At 39.4% G+C, this 20,881-nt stretch overlaps 1 protein-coding gene across 9 annotated transcripts in view; it reads left to right on the top strand.

The window, feature by feature from the left end:
• Positions 1-20,881, top strand: part of PIGF (phosphatidylinositol glycan anchor biosynthesis class F) — a 102,239-nt gene that overhangs the window by 18,250 nt on the left and 63,108 nt on the right. For 8 of the 9 annotated variants that reach the window (XM_029593356.1, XM_029593358.1, XM_029593357.1 and 5 more), the window contains 2 exons: positions 7,685-7,776; positions 15,241-15,357. In XM_029593356.1, the coding sequence (XP_029449216.1) occupies positions 7,685-7,776; positions 15,241-15,357 (209 nt within the window). The remainder of the gene's footprint in view (positions 1-7,684; positions 7,777-15,240; positions 15,358-20,881) is intronic. The other variant, XM_029593363.1, reaches the window with a different exon arrangement.

The raw sequence follows: 20,881 nt of genomic DNA, 5'->3' as shown, positions 1-20,881 counted from the left end.
TACACCCAGAAAGACCTGGGTCTGGTGGGACATGTCAAGACAGACACTAGAAGCTAGGGCGGCATTGGTAGCAAAGCTGCTATGAGAGTTTTTTTCCTTCATATATTTGTATCTCACTGTTTCGAAGGAAACTCCTGATGTGATAGGACAGTCTGTCTTAGAGAGCTTTTGGGGGGTATAGAATCCAACGCCATCCCTCCTGGGCTCATTAATTTGGTTTAGACTACCATAAAAAAAAAAAAAAAAGTGAAAACATTAGGTTGGCCTGTCACCCAAAATAGTATTGCCTATTGGCACTGTTTTAGTTTTTCACTCTTTTTTTTTTTTTTTTTTCTTTGAGGCAGCCTGTAGCTTGCTATCCTGCTTGTGCTCAGATAAAATGAAGTTACTTAAATAAGCACAGACAGATGTTGGATTTCACAAAACTAACCCACCTTCCTTTTGTATTTGGTTTCTCCAGGCCTTAGCTTTATCATGGACTGAGAGGCCCTGCAGGGAAGGCAGGGGAGTGGCTAAGGCTGCACATGCACAGTAAAGCATTCTCAAAGCTTATAGAAGCTTTGAAATCAAAGTACCATGTCAGACTTCTATGATGTTGGTCCCATGAGTGAGGGCTAACATCCTGCTGCCTACTGGAGAAACCAAAGTTACAGGTAGCTAAACTAAATCCAGGTGGCCCTAGGAATACCAGGACAGGCTTCTGAAGCTTTATCTAAAATACAATGGTACTCATTTCTAGCCACAGCACTGTGCAATTACAGCACTTTTCTCAGCAAATTAGGACATAAGTGTCAGTTCACCCCCTGCTGAGGATTTAGAAGGATTTCCAATAAAACGATATTTTCGGAGACCATGGTGTCCACTGTTGCTGAATATATTTGAGATGCTTTTCTTAAGCTCATGATTTTAGTTTTTTGTTTCACTAGTAGGAGAGTGCCTGTTGCCAGTGTATCTGGGTGTCTGTCAGTCCATTTGTATGGATGTTGGAACTTGGAAACTATTGCATGGATTTGGTTAAAATTTGGCACTGAGATTGAGATAAAAAAAATTGTTGGAATTGTGATTTTGTTTCATATCGATGCAAATTACAATTGTATGACAACTTTGTCTTGATTTCCCCCCCCCCCCCCATGTCAACTTTCCAACTTGTAAACTTTTTCTTTATGATGGTAAACAATAATGGGAAGATGAGGTTCTTTCCCTCCAAAGATATTGTGTAACCTAGTGTTATAAGAACATACTTGACTTAGTCTTGGCTGAGTAGAAGTCAGCAGTTCGGCTCAAGAATCGCGATTCTTGGCTTTGGAACAGGACTGGGACTCTTGGCCCAAAATACTGCAGCATCCTTAATGTCCTGAAGGAGTCTTTGTTACTTTTGGAAAGCTCTTTACAGATTGATCAAATGGCGGTGTGGCAGCCGCAGGACCTTCACTGGGGCTGCTGGAAGTGGGGCAGTTTTGGGCTGTACTCTGGTCAAAGCAGATGGAGCTGCTGCGGAAAACATGGTGTCGGCTGCTCCCGTTTGAGTCATCTGTTGGTGCTCTGAGTGGATGACTGCTGCAGGCACCATTATTGGCGCTCTATGTGGGAGAAGGAAATGTTGTCGCGGTTGCAGCCCCGTGCTGCTTCTCATAGTAGCCCTCACCTGATCTTTTACAAGTCTCATCTACAGCCAGAAGACTAATCTACGACCAGGTCAGTTTCAAAAATTAAACTTGGTACTGGGGAAAGTTTACAAGAAACATGGACAGGATTTCTCGACCTTGGATGAGAAGGATGCAGCAAAAGACGGGAAGTTAAACGGGGCTCCTGGTAATATAAATATGCCTGGCTTTGAAGAGCAATAGATAGATTGGAGGTGGTTCTTCTTCTACATATGGGCTCCCAGCAGTCTCAGTTTAAAAAACTGGAAATGCAAATGCGCTCATATAAAAAAGAGTTTAAGGAATTCTCCAAGAAAAATTAGGTATTGGAGCATATAGTTTTGAATCAGCAGGCTCTTACAGAAACATTATTAAAGATGTCACATTTCTCTGTAAGAAGTCTGCAACAATTTCAACATTTTCTAAGCTAAGGAATGGAAGGGTAGTTTAATCTCCCAAAAATTCCTAGTATATTGGGTATTGATTTATTTAGGAGGATTTTAATGAAGGTTCTATGAGTATCACAGGCCTCATTACTATATCTATCGCAAAGAACAGTTATTTACCACTGTAGAGTAATGACTCTAGAAGTACACCTTTAAATGAAAAAAAAAATTGATTCCTTAGCTTTATGAAAATACCAAGGTAAGTGATCTTTCAGACAGATCTGGGAATGTATTACAGGCATCGCTGCCCAAAGCTACTTTGTTGGTTACTTTTGTATGAGCTCAGATATGGTCTTGCAAATGTTCAATAGAAACTGATAAGATGTTCTTAGCTTCCAGGATAAGGAGCTATCCAGGCATGAAGGAGAAAATGTGTAAACTGCCAGCATGAGGTCATCAAGCCTGATGCTGCATTTTCTTTTGAGATATTACTACTGCATTTACAGGAGTAAAATAAAAAAAAATCTATATTTCTTTTAATCCTGATAAACTTCTCTTTTTGAGTAATATCAAATGAGATGATAATCGGGAATCTGGGTCTATTGCCTTATTGCTGATTCTTCTTTGCTCAGGGTTTTGAAAATGAAAGTAGTCTGTCTTTTTTTTTCTTACACCTAGAGGACATTTTGATATTTGTATAGAGAGGACATATTTGAATTGTTAAGGTAGTATCCTAATTTATTTTTTTTTTATGTATGTATATTTTGGTTGGCAATTGCTTAATGTTTTTGATCTCTTGCCTACTTTCTATTGAGAAAGCAGGCTTATGAGATTGGGGTGTGTGTGTATCTGTCCCTAATACATTTACGGGCGGATTTTAAAAGCCCTGCTCGCGTAAATCCGCCCGGATTTATGCGAGCAGGGCCTTGTGCGCCGGCAGCCTATTTTCCATAGGCTGCCGGCGCGCGCAGAACCCCGGGACTCGCGTAAGTCCCGGGGTTTCTGAAAAGGGGCGTGTCGGGGACGTGTCGGGGGCGTCACCGAGTGATGCCACGTTTGGGGGGCGTGGCACAGCGTTTGGGGGGCGGGCCCGGGGCGTGGCGCCGGCCCGGGGGCTTTCCGGGGGCATGGCCGCGCCCTCCGGAACCGCCCCCAGGTCGGGTCTCGGCGCGCCAGCAGCCCGCTGGCGCGCGTGGATTTACACCTCCATCCGGGAGGTGTAAATCCATGGATAAAGGTAGGGGGGGGGGGTTAGGTAGAGGGAGGGGAAGGTGAGGGGAGGGCGAAAGAGAGTTCCCTCCGAGGCCTCTCCGATTTCGGAGCGGCCTCGGCAGGAACGGAGGCAGGCTGCGTGGCTTGGCACGCGCCGGCTGCCCAAAATCGGCAGCCTTGCGCGCGCCGATCCAGGATTTTAGAAGATACGCGCAGGATTTTAGAAGATCGCGTACTTTTGTTTGCGCCTGCTGCGCAAACAAAAGTACGCGATCGCGCAGTTTTTAAAAATCTACCCCTTAGTGTTTGTCATATCTGTGCCATATTTTCAGAACATGTCAAGGGAACATAAGGTCTCTGACAGTGCTATGATTCTTTTGGATCCAAGTATATCTGTGGACCATGCAAGTGCATGTCCTGGAAAGTAGTCTTCTTTATTTCTAGGTGGAATTTCTTGTCTTTCCTTTGTTGAAAATAAGCCCACAAATTCAATCTGAGGTGAAATTCTTTTCTTCCTCTTATTCTACTATGTGTTTATGTATGTTTGCAATTAAAATAATGTATGTGCCGCAGTAGCCAAATGCAGTTGCCAAGCTCTGCTCATATTGGCAACCCTAAATAAATCCCTTTTACATAGGGTTTCAAGCCTAGTTCTACATTATTAGCTTCATTCCAGTATGCAAGAAGTTCATTATCCTTTTTCAGGTATACAAGGTCATGCTGCTGACATTGATGATAGCTGGGATTGGACGGAGGAAGTACATGGAGCATGCTCATGGACAGTATCGTCACAGGCCAAATGGGACCCGGACTGGTGACATTCCTTTCCTCGTGGCTGGCCTGGGGGATTCCTCTCTGACATGGCCTGTTTAGCCTCCAGCCAGTCCCCTTGCAGTGACGCACAGTGCATGGGACCCCAAACTTTATTTTCCCTGTGCCACATGGAAGCACTGAAGTTTTCGGAGCAAAGCCATGGCACTACCTTCCCCAGTCTGGCACTCACCTTGCCTGCCCCTTTTGACAGCCCTGCTCATTGAGTGAAGGTAGCATGAAGTATGGGCAAGAAGCCAAAAACCCTTGGGCTTACTGCCTCACTTAAATATCTTCTCTAACACATACACAGGTTGGCATTTTAGGAAAGATATGCATAAATCTTTATTGAGGGAAGAGCGTGCCATGGCTTAAAGTGTAAAATACAACTGCAGTCTGGAAAAGCAAACGTATCCCACACTTTTTTTTTTTCTCCCCCTCCCCAAAAAAAAGAAACCTTTTTTTCAATGTGTGTACATTACCTTTTCTTCATGTAATAGACCGTTCTCCTTCCCATAAAGGTGTTGATGCTAGCAGCTTAGATGGTGAAGCAGACCAGTCAGCAGTCAGCCCCTGCATTGCTTCTTGGGCTAACAGTTCACAGCACTATTCAGCCGGGGCAGTGGATGGTGTCCCATAGACGGGCTCCAACTCTGCATCACCTACCCTGCAGCTTTCCCCCTAGGGCAGGTCCATTACACCTGTACTCTCGCGGGGATCTTTGCCTTTATATACGCCACTTGTTTCAGCCCCCATAGGACTTGCAAACCGTATCCATCACCCGCATTTGAAAAGTGAACCATATGAAAGAAAGCTGGTCTTAACTTTCATTTAGACTGGGATACTGCATGTTGTCAGACATGTAAACAATTATGGGGAATATACAAAAGAATGGACATAACCAGAAGAGTGACTGCTGCCACTCATTGTTCCTTTCTCTTATAAAGATGGCTGTCATTGTAAGAAGTGAGCCCAGCATTACCTTTCAGCTGTGCCAAGTGAGCACCAGCAAATGTCAGTCCTCACAAAATAGCTCTGCTGTGCCACCCAAAATATGGGGATTCATAATATAAAACTACAGGGATCATGTGTCTCATTCATTGTCTAATAGTAGCCAGGTGTGGAAAATTCCTGGGCACCAGCTCATCCTGCCACCGGCCCAGATGGAGGAAGTCGTATGGCCGGGCCTGGATTGGAGAAGAGTTGTGAATGGGTCCTGATGAGGAGCCAGTGCTGTGACTGGTCTTCATCCCAGGTTGAAGAGTTGTGGCCACGTTCACATGGTGGAGCTGCTGCTGTAGACAAGGAGAGCAAAGAAAATAAAAACAAAAGGAAAACTTAAAAAAAAATAAATTAGACAAAATCAGAAAATAGGTGAGAAAAAATCTGTAGAAAATGTTTGTTTTTCTGGCTCCTAAACTTTTGACTGGTGCTTTAGGTTTTCTAAAATGTTTCCACATTTGACCATGGCATTCTCCCGTTAGCGACTCTGATATGACTGCCATCCTTCCTGTACCTGGTCTATGCAGACCAGTTCTGGTAGGTCCTCCTGCCACCCCTGCTAAGAATAGTTGTTTCCTGTATCACTGTGAGTATGAACTTTAGAGTTCTTGCACATTATTGATGGGCCCCCAAGTGTGCATTTGTAGCTTGCAATGATCTTTTGTTAGGCTGTAAGCTAAACTATATTTTCTATTTTGGGGCCACTATTCAGCTGCTGTCTGACTGAATAAGTTAACGATAAACTTATCTGGTTAACTTTATGGAGATATTTTGTCACTGGAATGCCCCATAGGCTTTGGGCCTGGTGGTGGCCATTTTTCAAAATTGTACCAGACATCCCTATAATGTGAGAGGCAAAAGAACAGCCGGCGCCATTTTGGTTGTTTAAGATATAGGGTCTATCAAACTTATTTGAAAATCAAAGTGGTGTGTGGCAAAATCTCTAGAATTGTCCTAAAAAAAAATCCTTTAACTTTTTAACTTGACATAAGACTCCAAATCGCTAAGCCCCTGATACGGTCAGTGTTTCATTCTAAGACTGCGTCTGGAAGGACATCACAGTCATCACAATAACATAAAAAAACTTTGTGTACAGACAGAACATATGCTAAAACCACTAACAGCAATAAACAAATTTAAAGTGATGACACATAATTCAATGTGTACATACCCAATAGAGAGTAGTTCCTTTAACATGATGTAGCTTTTAAAAAGAAATGTCAGCCTGGCAGCTTTATACATAGATCTCAAAAAATCATTCCAAAACAGGGTAACCAATTGATAGAAAAACCTCTACAAGGAAAAGATCACTTGACTAAAAACAACCAATCAAGGGGCATGCCTGAAACACTAAAGGACAGCACAGTTGTAATGAATGAAGTTACATGATCCATACCTTCCAATCACAAAACAAACTGGAGAATCTAAGTCATAATTATTATGAATGAGGTCACCTGTTCTCCAATCAGAGATGTGTACTGGGCAGTTAGAGATAAAGGACACAAACCATATAATGGTGGTCAAGAAAAACAAAAACTTTATTTAAAGGCCATATAGTGATGGTCAAGACAAAACCAATAACTTATTTGAAGTCAACAAGCTCATCAAAAGAATATGACACATTTCCTTCTATGGAATACATTGCTTACCTATCTGACTGACTTTTCATCTGCACTTCAAAACCTGGCTGTTTAGTCAGTTGGAATCTTGTTTGGAGTTCTAGATGATATGGTTATATACATGTTGCAGGTATTTTGTATGAACTCTAGGTGATCTGAGAATGTTAGGAGGATAGGCCCTGTTGATATGTGGGTGTAGGCTGAGTTGTAAATATTCTGTATGAATTCATGGCTATCTGATTACATCATGAGTATATCAGATATGTTAAGAGGGTGGATATTGCTGATAAGGGATATAGCTAGAGTTTCAGGTATTTTCATATGAATTCATGGCTGCCTGATTGTAATAGGAGATGGGTAATATAGCAAATGTGGGGCTAATAGTGTGAACCTATGTTTATGAAATATGCTGGATAGGTGGGTTTATATATTGTATATGATAATTGATTTGTTTTGTTTGATTATATTATGTTAACTTATTAAAAATGCTGGGTATTATATAATTGTTTCATGGGTGGAAGTATTTTATGATTTGGACTAATTGTATTTGGAAGATATAGCCACGCTAAAAATTGTATTTTGAAGATTACAGAATATAAAAACTTGTAAATATGTCGTCATCCACCTTGAAGGGGAAGACAAAATATAAATTTTGTAAATTTAAATTAAATAGCTTTTTATGGAACTGTCGGGAGGACAGAGTGCTAATGAAGCATCTATGCTAACTCTGCCTCCTGTGCACCCTGAACTTTGTGTGTTTGAGCCTTGTCAACTGTTTTTTGCCCTACCTCGTATTTTCCAAATCTATCCTTTTACAGTAGTTTTATGTCAGAACCTGAATTTCCTGAATTATTTATATTAAACCCCCCCCCCATGTCCAAAAAGACTGGGGGTGAATTGACCTCTTTGTTATTAAAGCAGAATAGCACAATGAATTCATATAACTTAGTTTGAAATTTCATCTTTTGTTACCTTCAACATTTGTCTTTATTTTTGGTTTCTTTTTTTCTAGGTAAGCAGGTTTCTAAAATCCTGTTTATACTTTCTGATATCTTGTCTTCTGTTTCATGGAATTACTGTTTTGTATGGAGCCCCTCTAGTAGAGTAAGTATTTATTTATATTCAAAAACAATGTTTGTTCTATAACATTTGGATTACATTAACCTAATCAGTTCAGTAATGGTATACCTTGATTATCCAGATATATAAACAGAACATAGTCTATGGGGCAAGAATTATTAGTTGTGTGACATAACTGAGTGAAACTTTGCATCAGAAACAGTAGCACACTTGAGCCAGCAGAACCTTTGCTCAATCAACAGTAAACGAAAACATGGAATAATGTTCTTTCAGTTTTCAGAGTGTTTATTGATTTTATATGTTATTTTAATTACAATAATGGTACGCTTGCTTGGCTTCTTGATAAAGTACTTTGACTTGTTCTGTGGACTTATCTCACTGAGACCTGCCTACTGAATATAATGTTATGGCCCTGCTAGTGTGCTTAGGAATTGTTAAATGTTTCATTGAAATGAAGCCTATTTTGTTGTCCAGCTTCATGGTTAAGTAGTTATTCCTTATTTTCCAGATCAGTCCAGACAAATAGATTTTTCCCCCTACCAGCAGATGGAGACAGAGAAGAAAAGCTTTACTGTACTATTGGTACATAAGATAGTGTGCTACCTGCAGTCACTTAGTATTTCTCTATATCTAGTAAACGATAGAGGCGCCTAATCCTGCATTTGGAGTTCTGGTGGACAGATTGCTCCCAGGGATAGCTAGGTCCTTTGTGGGCTATCCCCTAGTAGAGTGTGTGTGTGTGTGGGGGGGGGGGGGGGGGGGGGGGGGGGGAGTCAGGGACGCTTGGCATTGCTTGCTCTCACTTACTGGGGGGAACATAAGAAATCACCATACTGGGTATTACCAAGGGTCCATCAAGCTCAGCATCCATTTTCTAACAGTGGCCAAACCAGGCTACAAGAACCTGGCAAGTACCCAAACACTAAGAAGATCACATGCTACTTATGCCAGTAATAGCAGAGGCCAATCCCTAAGTAAACTTGATTAATAGCCATTAATGGACTTCTCCTCCAAGAACTTATCCAAACCTTTTTTAAACCCAGCTACACTAACTGCACCAACCATATCCTCTAGCAACCAATTCCAGGGCTTAATTGTGCATTGAGCGAAAAATAATTTTCTCAGATTAGTTTTAAATGTGCTACTTGCTAACTTCATGGAGTGCCCCCTAGTTCTTCTATTATCCGAAAGAGTAAATAACCGATTCACATCTCCTGTTCTAGACCTCTCATGATTTTAAAGACCTCTATCATATCCCCCCTCAGCCATCTCTTCTCCAAGCTGAACAGCCCTAACCTCTTTAGCCTTTCCTTATAGGGGAGCTGTTCCATCCCCTTTATCATTTTGGTCACCTTTCTCTATACCTTCTCCAGTGCAACTATCTTTTTTTGAGATGCGGTGACTGGAACTGTACACAGTACTCAAGGTGCGGTCTCACCATGGAATGATACAGAGGCATTATGACATTTTTCCGTTTTATTCACCATTCTCTTCCTAATAATTCATAACATTGTTTGCTTGATTCCTGCAGCACACTGATCTGGCGATTTCAATGTATTATCCACTATGACACCTAGATCTCTTTCCTGGGTAGTAGCTCCTAATATGGAACTTAACATTGTGTAACTACTGCATGGGTTATTTTTCCCTACAGGCAACACCTTGCACTTGTCCACATTAAATTTCATCTGCCATTTGGATGCCCGATCTTCCAGTCTTGCAAGGTCTTCCTGTAATGAATCACAATCTACTTGTGATTTAACTGTGCTGAATAATTTTGTAATATCTGTAAATTTGATAACCTCACTTGTCGTATTCCTTTCCAGATCATTTATAAATATATTGCAAAGCCCTGGTCCAAGTACAGATCCCTGAGGCACTCCACTGTTTACCCTTTTCCACTGAGAAAATTGACCATTTAATCCTACTCTCTGTTTCCTGTCTTTTAACCAGATTGTAATCCATGAAAGGACATCACCTACTATCCCATGACTTTTTAGTTTTCTTAGAAACCTCTCATGAGGGACTTTGTCAAACGCCTTCTGAAAATCCAAATACACTACATCTACCAGTCTACCTTTATCCACATGTTTATTAACCCCTTCAAAACAATGAGACAGATTTTTTTAGGCAAGACTTCCCTTGGGTAAATCCATGTTGACTGTGTTCCATTAAACCATGTCTTTTTCTATATGCTCTGTAATTTTAATATTTAGAGTAGTTTCCACTATTTTTCCCAGCACTGAAGTCAGGCTCACTGGTCTATAGTTTCCCGGGTCACCCCTGGAGCCATTTTTAAGTATGGGGGTTACATTGGCCACCCTCCAGTCTTCAGGTACTATGGATGGTTTTAATGATAGGTTACAACTTTTTACTAATAGATCAGAAATTTCATTTTTGAGTTCCTTCAGAACACTAGGATGCATACCATCCAGTCCAGGTGATTTGCTACTCTTTAGTTTGTCAATATGGCCTACTATATCTTCCAGGTTCACAGTGATTTGGCTCAGTTCGTCTGACTCATCACCCTTGAAACCCATCTCCAGAACTGGTATCTCCCCAACATCCTCATTAGTAAACACGGAAGCAAAGAATTCATTCAGTCTTTCTGCAATTGCCTTTTCTTCCCTAAGAGCCTCTTTAACCCCTCGGTCATCTAACGGTCCAACCGACTCTCACAGGTTTCTTGCTTCGGATATATTTTAAAAATTTTTTATGAGTTTTTGCCTCTACGGCCAACTTCAATTCAAATTCTCTCTTCGCCTGTCTTATCAAAGTTTTACCCTTAACTTGACATTGCTTATGCTTTTTCCTATTTTCTTCAGATGGATCCTTCTTCCAATATTTGAAGGATGTTTTATTGGCTAAAATAGCCTCTTTCACATCACCTTTTAACCATGCTGGTAATCGTTTTGCCTTCCTTCCATCTTTCTTAATGCGTGGGATACATCTGGACTGCGCATCTAGGATTGTATTTTTAAACAATGTCCATGCCTGTTAAACACTTTTAACCTTTGCAGCTGCACCTTTAATTTTTTCTAACTATTTTCCTCATTTTATCAAAGTTTCCCTTTTGAAAATTGTGTTTAGAGCTGTAGATTTACTTATTGTCCCCCCTTCCAGTTATTAGTTTAAATTTGCTCATGTTATGATCACTGTTGCCAAGTCGCCCCATCACTGTTACCTCTCTCACCAAATCCTGCATTCCACTAAGAATTAAATCTAAAATAACTCCCTCTGTAGTTGGTTTCTGAACCAATTGCTCCAGGAAGCAGTCGCTTATTACATCCAGGAAATTTGTCTCTAGCAAGTCCTGATGTGTTATTTACCCAGTCAATATTGGGGTAATTGAAATCTCCCATTATTATTGCACTGCCAAATTGGTTAGCTTCCCTGATTTCTCTTAGCATTTCATCATCTGTCTAACTATTTTGTCCCGGTGGATGGTAGTATACTCCTATCACTATACTCTTACCCAACACGCATGGGATTTCTACCCATATAGATTCTACGGAGTATTTAGTCTCTTGTATGATCTTTATCCTGTTGGACTCTATACCCTCCTGGACTTAAAGTGCCACACCCCCACCAAGTTGATCCTCCCTATCATTGCGATATAATTTGTACCCTGATAACCAATGGGACAGTGCTATAACTTCCTTCCACCAGATCTCTGTGATGCCAATTATGTCAATCTCATCATTTACTGCTATATACTCTAACTCTCCCATCTTACTTCTTAGACTTCTGGCAATGGCATACAGACATTTCAAAGTGTGTTTTTTGTTTGTATTAACAACCTGCTTTTCAGTTGATAGGGATAATTTGGAAATCTTTAGCTCAGGTGATTTTTTTACATATAGGCACATGGACTACGTTTGCTTTTATTGGAACCTTTCTGTTGGGATGCCCTAACTCTCCTGTTTCATTAGTATCCTTCGAGGATACATTCCTCCGATCCGTGCACTGCTGAGTGACTGTCGGCTTTCCCCCTTGTTCTAGTTTAAAAGCTGCTCTAGCTCCTTTTTGAAAGTTAGTGCCAGCAATTTGGTTCCACTCTGGTTAAGATGGAGCCCATCCTTTCAGAAAAGTCTTCCCCTTCCCCAAAAGTTTCCCCAGTTCCTTACAAAATTGAATCCCTCTTCCCTGCGCCATCGTCTCATCCACACATTGAGAGCTCTGGAGCTCTGCCTGCCTCTGGGGACCTGCACATGGAACAGGAAGCATTTCAGAGAATGCCACCCTGGAGGTTCTGGATTTCAGCTTTCTACCTAAAATCCTAAATTTGGTTTCCAGAACGTCTCTTCCACATTTTCCTATGTCATTGGTGCCCACATATTCCTCCTCTCCTCCCCTTTAGAGTTGACTGAGGAGACTTGTACAGGGCCAGTGTTCGAGAACTCCCATGCATGCTCAGAATTAATTCTTTTTGATCTCTAAGAGAGTTTATCTGAGCTGGTGCCATTGTATGGCATCACCCACTTGTGTGGCTGATTTGTCTTGATGTCCCCAAAGAAAACACCAGTTAGAGGAAAGTAACTTTGATTTTTCTGTGGACAACTACTGTAGCTAGCCTACTAACTTTCAGATTACTGAATACAGAGAGCCATATTTAAGGATTGGACAAAAACATATCTAGAGTCCACAAGTTAAATTGCTTTCATAATTTTTAAATAGTATATCTCTTGCCTAACGATTTAATTTTTGCTTACCTATAACTGGTGTCCTCTAGGGAAAGAAGGGCAAATCAATCACAGAGGTTGTGCCCTCATTTTTCTTCCTTCTGACTGAGGGTTTTTACTATAGTCTGTATAAGTATGTTTTCTATCTTCAGTATCTAATCTCTTTAGGGCTGGTGCATTGCTGATAAAGCAACAGAATGGTTTAAATTGAGGGAGCTTGAGAATAGCTGTTAGCTCAGAACATGGCCATGCCCCCAAGGAACTGACTTGGTCCTCAGGAGGTTCAAAACGGTTTGCTGAGAGAGGCCAGTGTTTGGGCAGCCAGATGGCTGAGGGCTGCAAAGTGATGCAAGACATCAAAGTGCTACATCTGAAGCATGGCAGATAACTATAGCTATATGTGAAAATATACTTGTAAGTTGGATAGTTGGTACTAACTACTCAAAACCATTCAATGACGCTCATATGAATATCAATTCTTAATCAATTCGAAGCTTATGACCATCATAATAGGCTTCATCGTGATAGCTGTCGCTTTAGAACTCTGCCTTATATTTAATCATAGGTCAGAATCTTCGGAGAAATATAGAAAGAATTTTTTAAGCTTTTTTTTTAAATTACTGCAATTAAAATGTTCGTGCATGAACTACTTAACTTGCCTAAGAAGCACCGATTCTTCCATTGAACAATTTGTCGATGGTTAATGCTGTACTTATTTTTCTGTATCCATTCTGTACTGGTTATTCATGTGTCAATTCACCGCTTGCGCACACCACTTACATTCTGGTCTCCCGACATGGGACCGTGTTTTGGACGTACTTGTCCTTTTTCAAGGGTATTATTCTGCGTCAAAAAAACCTTACATGTTACAATTCCTTATCCACAATCAGTCCCAATGATACATGAAAATCAATCATAAAACTACTACGACCCAACAGAGTTCTAAAGCGACAGCTTTCTCAATGGAAGCCTATTATGATGGTCATAAGCTTCACATTGATTAAGAATTGATATTCATATGAGCGTCATTGAATGGTGTTGATACGGATGCATGTTGGTGTTTTTCACAGTGAGATAACTATAGCTGCCATTCTGCTTATCAGTTAGAGCTTGCCTGCACCTGTTTGCTCAGTACAGCCATAGACCTGAATGGGGAAACAAAATTGTCTCATTCATTTATTGTTTAATTTGTGGGCACCAGCCATTCATTTCAGGGGGTCCACAAATATAATGAAAATGGACCCGTTTGTTGCATTTTACCCATTCATTTTAAACAAATGCACATCCCTAGTAGACACACATACCAGAAAATCAAATTACTAAACGAAAACAAACATCAAGCATATCCATATATATATCAGATATCTCCCATATCTGAAATCCCTTCTGTTGTGGTTCATTGAAATAAGATTGCTTAAAGCCACTAGCTGTAGAGGGAAGGTTTTTTATTAAACGCTGTAAAATAATGCAAATCTTAGACATTAAATTATAAGGTATCTTATGGAGAGACAGAGTGCCATGCAAAACAGCATAAACTCTCTCTCAAATTATTTTATTAATAAAGCTTTATGTAGAATTTATAGTTGTACATTTCCAACCCCTAAATTAGGTTACATAATTGACACAATTTCTGTGATTGGCTTTCTATTATAAACAATGTAAATGGCTGTTTGGTAATTTGCTCTCATTCTCCAAGTTAATTAATCCTTGCCTCATATATAAATGTTTTCTTGGAGTTTGCAGCGTTAGCAGCCTTGTGTCTGTTCTAAGAATATTTCCTATAATTTTAGATGGAATGTCAATTGGCCTCATCCTTATTCTAGTTCTAGATATGTTTCTATAATCTTAGATGGGGTATAAACTGACCTTGTCTCTGGTTTTAGATGGAATGTCAACTAACATATCAGTTCAAAATGTTCTAGATCAGTGATCCCCAACACTGTCCTGGGAACCCCCCAGCCAGACAGGTTTTCAGGATATCCACAATGAATATGCATGAGAGAAAACAAGCATGTTGTGGAGGCAGTGCATGCAAATTTTCTCTCATGCATATTCATTGTGGATATCCTGAAAACCCAACTGGCTGGGGGTCCCCAGGACAGGGTTGAGAACCACTGTTCTAGATAAACAACTGCAAGGTTGTAGCACAAATGTCATGTTACAATGTTATACTGTTAAAGGCTGCCTATGATCTTTTTTTTCTTTTTTAAACAAACATACATTTATAAATGTGAATTTCGCAGAGATTTTCTACTCTGCTGCTATTTATTGCATCACAAGCACATCACTTTGTGGTCCAGCTTGCCCTTGTATTAACATTTGCAGGTGTGCCAGTGTTGATAATATAGGTACTGAGACTACTGTGGTTGTACTTTGACATCAATAAAAACATTTAACCAAGAATGAAGTGATTGGTTTCGGTAACTTGAGTTTCCTGGGACATGTATGCGATTTTCATTCCCTCTTCTTACATAAGTTGTTTTATTTTATTGGAATTTACCATAAAAATAGTTTCACTGGCATGAAACCAGTTAGCAGATGGAAGAAGAGAAGGGTTAGGTGGAGGTAGAAAATTTAAAAACCAAAATAAAAACTGGTAGTTCACTAACCCCTTAGTCCTCTGTAAAAATATAACCATGAACAATATTCAATTTGCCCGTAAACAAAGGAAGCGGCTTAAAAACTAAGCTAATATCTGGTATGGAAAGATGATTAGGTATTTTATTTATATTTGCTTTTTATGTACAATAATTTATTGGGGGGAAATGAGTTACCTTTATACTAATGTTCTATTAATTGTTTTCAGATCAGTCCTGGAAACCTTTTTATTTGCAGTCCTTTTATCTACTTTTACTACCTTGCGCTGCTTGTGTTTGCTGGGCTCAAACCCACAGATGTGGATCAGAGTTTTCAGTAAAAATGGGTAAGTCATGATTAAATCCAACGTCACACTGGAGCACTACTTGCACTCTAATTAATAGTATCCACACAAGTGCAAGAAAAGATTGAGTCATGATTAAGACATCTGCCTTCCATTAGAGTCCCATAAGAATATATTTTTTTATAACAGGCACCATGTCCTGCGGATTCTTTCTAGACTTTGTGTGAATGTATGAAGTTACACACAGAGTTAACTGTATTTTTAACAGTTGCTGAGATGTGCACCAGGCCTACTTCCATAAACCTTTACAAGCTTCCTCTAAAGGAAGCTGAAAAGCTTGGAGGAAGGACTGCTGTGTTGGAAGATCAGACTTTATTCTTGAAATGTCCCTACTCAAGAATATTCTGCCAACTACTGTATTTGAACATGGTAAACATTTTTTTACGTCTTCTATATGAATTATAGTGAAATTTGAACAATTACATACAGGCCAGTAGCCTTGCTTAGCATGAGCTCTGAAAGATATAGACTTAAAAGCAGGATTCATTTTCATTTTGTCCTGTTTCGATAATATCCCTAAGCACCGTCCTGAGGCTAGGAGCTTCAGAAATAGCAACCATTCAATTCAACTCAGTTTTTCATTGTTTCAGAAAGCATTTTCTTCTCTTCTTAGATGTTGGTATAAGACAGTAGTGTTGTTCCCTTGCTCAATTTTGGGCAAATTTGAGTGGAACATACAGTGATCGTTTACTACTCTGGTCAAGCAATCCAATCAGTGTTTCTCAGAATTAATGGAAAATATTTTAAAGAATTTTGGAGGAACCAATTTAAATATAACCAGTAATTGTCAGTTTTTAAAAAAATGTGGTGGTGTATTTCATTATACAGAAAAAAAGTAAGTTCTTGTTTGTTAAATAACATGGATGAAGAAAAGAGGTCTAGGAGATGTTCCAGGTTAAATGGGCAGAAACTGAGAAAGAAGTATGGTACCTACAGATTTTGAGAGTGACCAAGAACAGAAAAATACTTCAAAGTTTAAAATGAGCAGAAAAAAAAAGAGAGAAATCCAAATACAGTTTCAATAACTTTTTGGGATCTATTTCTTGGAGGCAATGCTCTTTATACTAGATCATATTCTTGTGATTCAGATTTGAGCAAATGTGAATCTTAGAAGTTACTTTAAATGAGGTTTACTGTTTCCTATGTATCATAATGAAATTTAGATTGTGCTCTGATCTGGTGTCTAGTGAGTAAAATCCATTTTTGCAGGTTTTTTTTCAGTAATGGGTTATAATCTGATCAAATGTATATTTGTTGAATCTAATCTGGTAGTTAGGATGCATGGCAGTATCCCTTAATAGCACATCCATTTACAACAACCACATTTCTGCTTGGTTAAACCAAACTGAAATGTCTCCTCCTGCAGTGCCCCCCCCCCCTCCCCACCTCCAACCCAGCAAGTAAGAGTTACATTCTAGGTGTTATAGCAGTCAAATTCTGCAACGAAGTAAATCTTCTTAGAACAAATTTATTGGCTCCCCATCCCATAATGAATAAATACCGTAATAATAAATGCATTAATAAACTAAGAGGGTCTGCTGGCTAGAGAGAGACTGAGACTGTAGAGGACATCATGTAAGTTTACTATTTATACCACTGTAAGAGGGAGTGGAGCACTAGTAACTCGAGTGAGGTTTTGGGGGGTGGGGTAGGTTTGCGGAGGGGCAGTTTTACATAGAGGTACGAACAGCAAAGTTGACATCAGTGAAGATTTTCTGTCATTTGGAGCGTTGAAAGGTAAAAGAAGAGTTGATCTGTACAATGTACTCTCTACCTAGCTTGATGCATTCTCTACCTAGCTGCAATCAAGCTAGGTAGAGAGTACATTGTACAAATCAACTTCTCTTTTACCTTTCATTGCTCCAAATGACAGAAAATCTTCACTGATGTCAACTTTGCTGTTCATACCTCTGACTGTGTATGTAAAACTGCATGAATCTCACCATATGCGATAAAACCATTTTGGTCTAGGCCTAAGATAGTACTTGTAAAAGCAGAAGTGTAATGAAGTCAGTGTGCCATTTGAAAAGAGCTGGAAATACATATTACCTGGTTTATAAATAGTTTTATCTATGTGAAAAAAAACTTTTAACCAAGCCTGTTGTTCACTGAGTTGGCATGGTTTTAGTATGTTAGCTTTCATGCAGGAAGCAGGATGCTGGGCTTGATGGACCCTTGGTCTGACCCAGTATGGCATTTTCTTATGTTCATGTGCTGTAAGTTAAAACAAGAAAGGCTTTTCTTTAAAAACTTCTACAAACTATTGCCTCAAAAATGATATACAAATGAAGGTGGAGATGATAGTAATTTTTGTTTAGAATGGCCAATAAAATTATCTAGAAAACAATCCTAATATTGCCACTGCAAAAGGGCATTTTGAAATTTGGCTCAGAAAGATATTAAACCTATTTATAAGCCTCCATCATGCTATTGTTTATCTGTATTGTCAGATGCAGCCACCAGGCTCCTTTTGTTCCTTCTGGCACGGTTTGTGCTATGTCCTAGGAGACATTTGTTCAGTGCCTCTTTTGTACTCATATGCCTTACACAAATTTACTACTCTTTCTGCAGAGCTCCCTTTTATTCTTGTGGCAGAAACAGACTCCACAGTGCTGCAGAATTCTGATGCTTTCTGTCTTTTACCATGAGTAGTGCTGTCTTGTTTCATGTAATGCCTGCTTCCTTACCTTAACATTTTTTCCGATCTTTAAAATATTTCCTTTCTTTGATGTTTATTGCATTGATTTTAAAGGTGACTGGGCATACCAATGTGGTATTATCAAACAGAATTTTTAAAATTATAACATCCAACTGTTAATCAAATCCTGGGCAGTTTGGGTGAGCCAATAGCTCAATCATTAAACAATCTGTAGCAAAAAGACATCATAAAATGGTCCTGTTCAAATGTTTGCATACCCTTAGTTCTTAATATCGTGTATTGCCCCCTTTTGCATCAATGACAGCTTGCAGTCTTTTGTGATAGTTGTGAATGAGGTATTTTCTCATGTGGTAAAGCTGCCCATTCCTCTTAGCAAAAAGCCTCCAGATCCTGTAAACTCTTTGGTTGTCTAGCATGAACTGCATGTTTGAGTTCTCCCCAAAGTGGCTTAATGATGTTGAGGTCAAGAGTCTGTGATGGCCACTCCAGAACCTTCACTTTCATCTGATGCAGCCTTTTAAGGGTTGACTTGGCCTTATGTTTCAGATCATTGTCATGTTGGAAAGTCCAAGGTTGAGAAACGCAAATTCTCCTCCAGTATTTTCTAATAAGATGCTGCATTCATCCTGCCATCAATTTTGACTAAATTCCCTGTACCGCTGTGTCTCTCCCCCATGCCCCCCCCCCCAAAAAAAAACAAAAAACCAAACAGCAGAGAGCCACCTCCATGCTTCATGGTAGGGATAGTGTACTTCTCTTAAGAACATAAGAAATTGCCATGCTGGGTCAGACCAAGGGTCCATCAAGCCCAGCATCCTGTTTCAAACAGAGGCCAAAACCAGGCCACAAGAACCTGGCAATTACCCAAACACTAAGAAGATCCCATGCTACTGATGCAGTTAATAGCAGTGGCTATTCCCTAAGTAAAATTGATTAATAGCCATTAATGGACTTCTCCTCTAAGAACTTATCCAAACCTTTTTTGAACCCAGCTATACTAACTGCACTAACCACATCTTCTGGCAACAAATTCCAGAGCTTTATTGTACGTTGAGTGAAAAAGAATTTTCTCCGATTAGTCTTAAATGTGCTACTTGCTAACTTCATGGAATGCCCCCCTAGTCCTTCTATTATTCGAAAGTGAAAATAACCGAGTCACATCTACTCGTTCAAGACCTCTCATGATCTTAAAGACCTCTATCATATCCCCCCTCAGCCGTCTCTTCTCCAAGCTGAACAGCCCTAACCTCTTCAGCCTTTCCTCATAGGGAAGCTGTTCCATCCCCTTTATCATTTTGGTTGCCCTTCTTTGTACCTTGTCCATCGCAACTATATCTTTTTTGAGATGCGACGACCAGAATTGTACACAGTATTCAAGGTGTGGTCTCACCATGGAGCGATATAGAGGCATTATGACATTTTCCGTTCTATTAACCATTCCCTTCTTAATAATTCCTAATATTCTATTTGCTTTTTTGACTGCTGCAGCACACTGAGCCGACGATTTTAAAGTATTATCCACTATGATGCCTAGATCTTTTTCCTGGGTGGCAGCTCCTAATATGGAACCTAACATCGTGTAACTACAGCAATGGTTATTTTTCCCTAAATGCAACACCTTGCACTTGTCCACATTAAATTTCATCTGCCATTTGGATGCCCTATCTTCAAGTCTTTGTAGGTCTTGTCATCTCCTCTCCAAGCATAGCGTTTGTTTGGAGAAGGAGTCAAATTATTTTGTTCCAGAAGTTTTGAGGATTCTCTAGGTGCTGTTTGGCATATTGTAAGCGGGCTGTTTTCTAGTGTTGGTGCAGCAATGGCTTTTTCTGGCAACTCTACCATGCAGCTAATTTTTATTCAAGCATCTCCTTATCGCGAATGCTGAAATGCCCACAACACTTTGTTTCAGTAGAGGTTGCTTGTGGATTTTTCTTTGCATCCCAACAGACTTTCCTGGCAGTTGTGTTTGAAATCTTTCTTGGCCTACCTGACCATGGCATGGTATTAATAGAACACATAATTTTCCACTTCTTGATCACAGTTTGATCAGTACATTTTCAAATCTTTGGACATCTTTTTATATCCTTTTCCTGATTTATAAAGTTGAACTACTTTTGCTCGCAGATCCTTTGTCATTTTTTTGCTTTCCCCATGCTTCAGTAACCAGTAAAGTCATTGCAGCCCTGCATGAAATGCACAAGGGTTTCTCAAGAGCTAGGAAATATATTGACTATTTATACAGAGACACTAATTACAATCAAACAAGGCACTGGTGTGGATACCTACTCTTCATTGCCATCTTAACCTGTGTGTATCAATTTGAGTGTATATTATCAGCCCAAACATTCGAGTATGCATACTTTTGAACATGACCATTTTATTTCCTTTATTGATATGATTTGCTTAATGATTGTGCTATTCTTTTATGCATCATAATTTAATTTGAAACACATTAAAAATAACATGTTTTGTCTGTTCGCTCATATTTTCTTAAAATGCTACACATCTTACAAATTCTGCCAGAGGTATGTAAACTTATGATCACAACTGTTTGTTATATATTTAGTTCATTCTCACAAATATCTCATATCCTCTTGTACTAATTATTTTTTCATTTTTTATATAATTAGTTATATTTATGGAGTTACTTAATCCTATTTCTTAATACATCATATTCAATTCTCAAAGTAGCATAAATTAATTTAAACAATATTCCAAAAATAATGTTTGCTAAAAAATGATATATTAACCATTTGAATTAAATAATTTCAAATTTATTGAATTAAATAATTTCAAATTTATCTTCATTTGCAAGCAACTATCTTAACATGTGGATACCCTAAACAT

The sequence above is a fragment of the Rhinatrema bivittatum genome, chromosome 3 (assembly GCF_901001135.1).
Source record: "Rhinatrema bivittatum chromosome 3, aRhiBiv1.1, whole genome shotgun sequence".
Lineage (NCBI taxonomy): Eukaryota > Metazoa > Chordata > Amphibia > Gymnophiona > Rhinatrematidae > Rhinatrema > Rhinatrema bivittatum.
The sequence above is the reverse complement of the archived record's forward strand: the minus strand, read 5'-3'. Positions and strand labels throughout refer to the sequence as shown.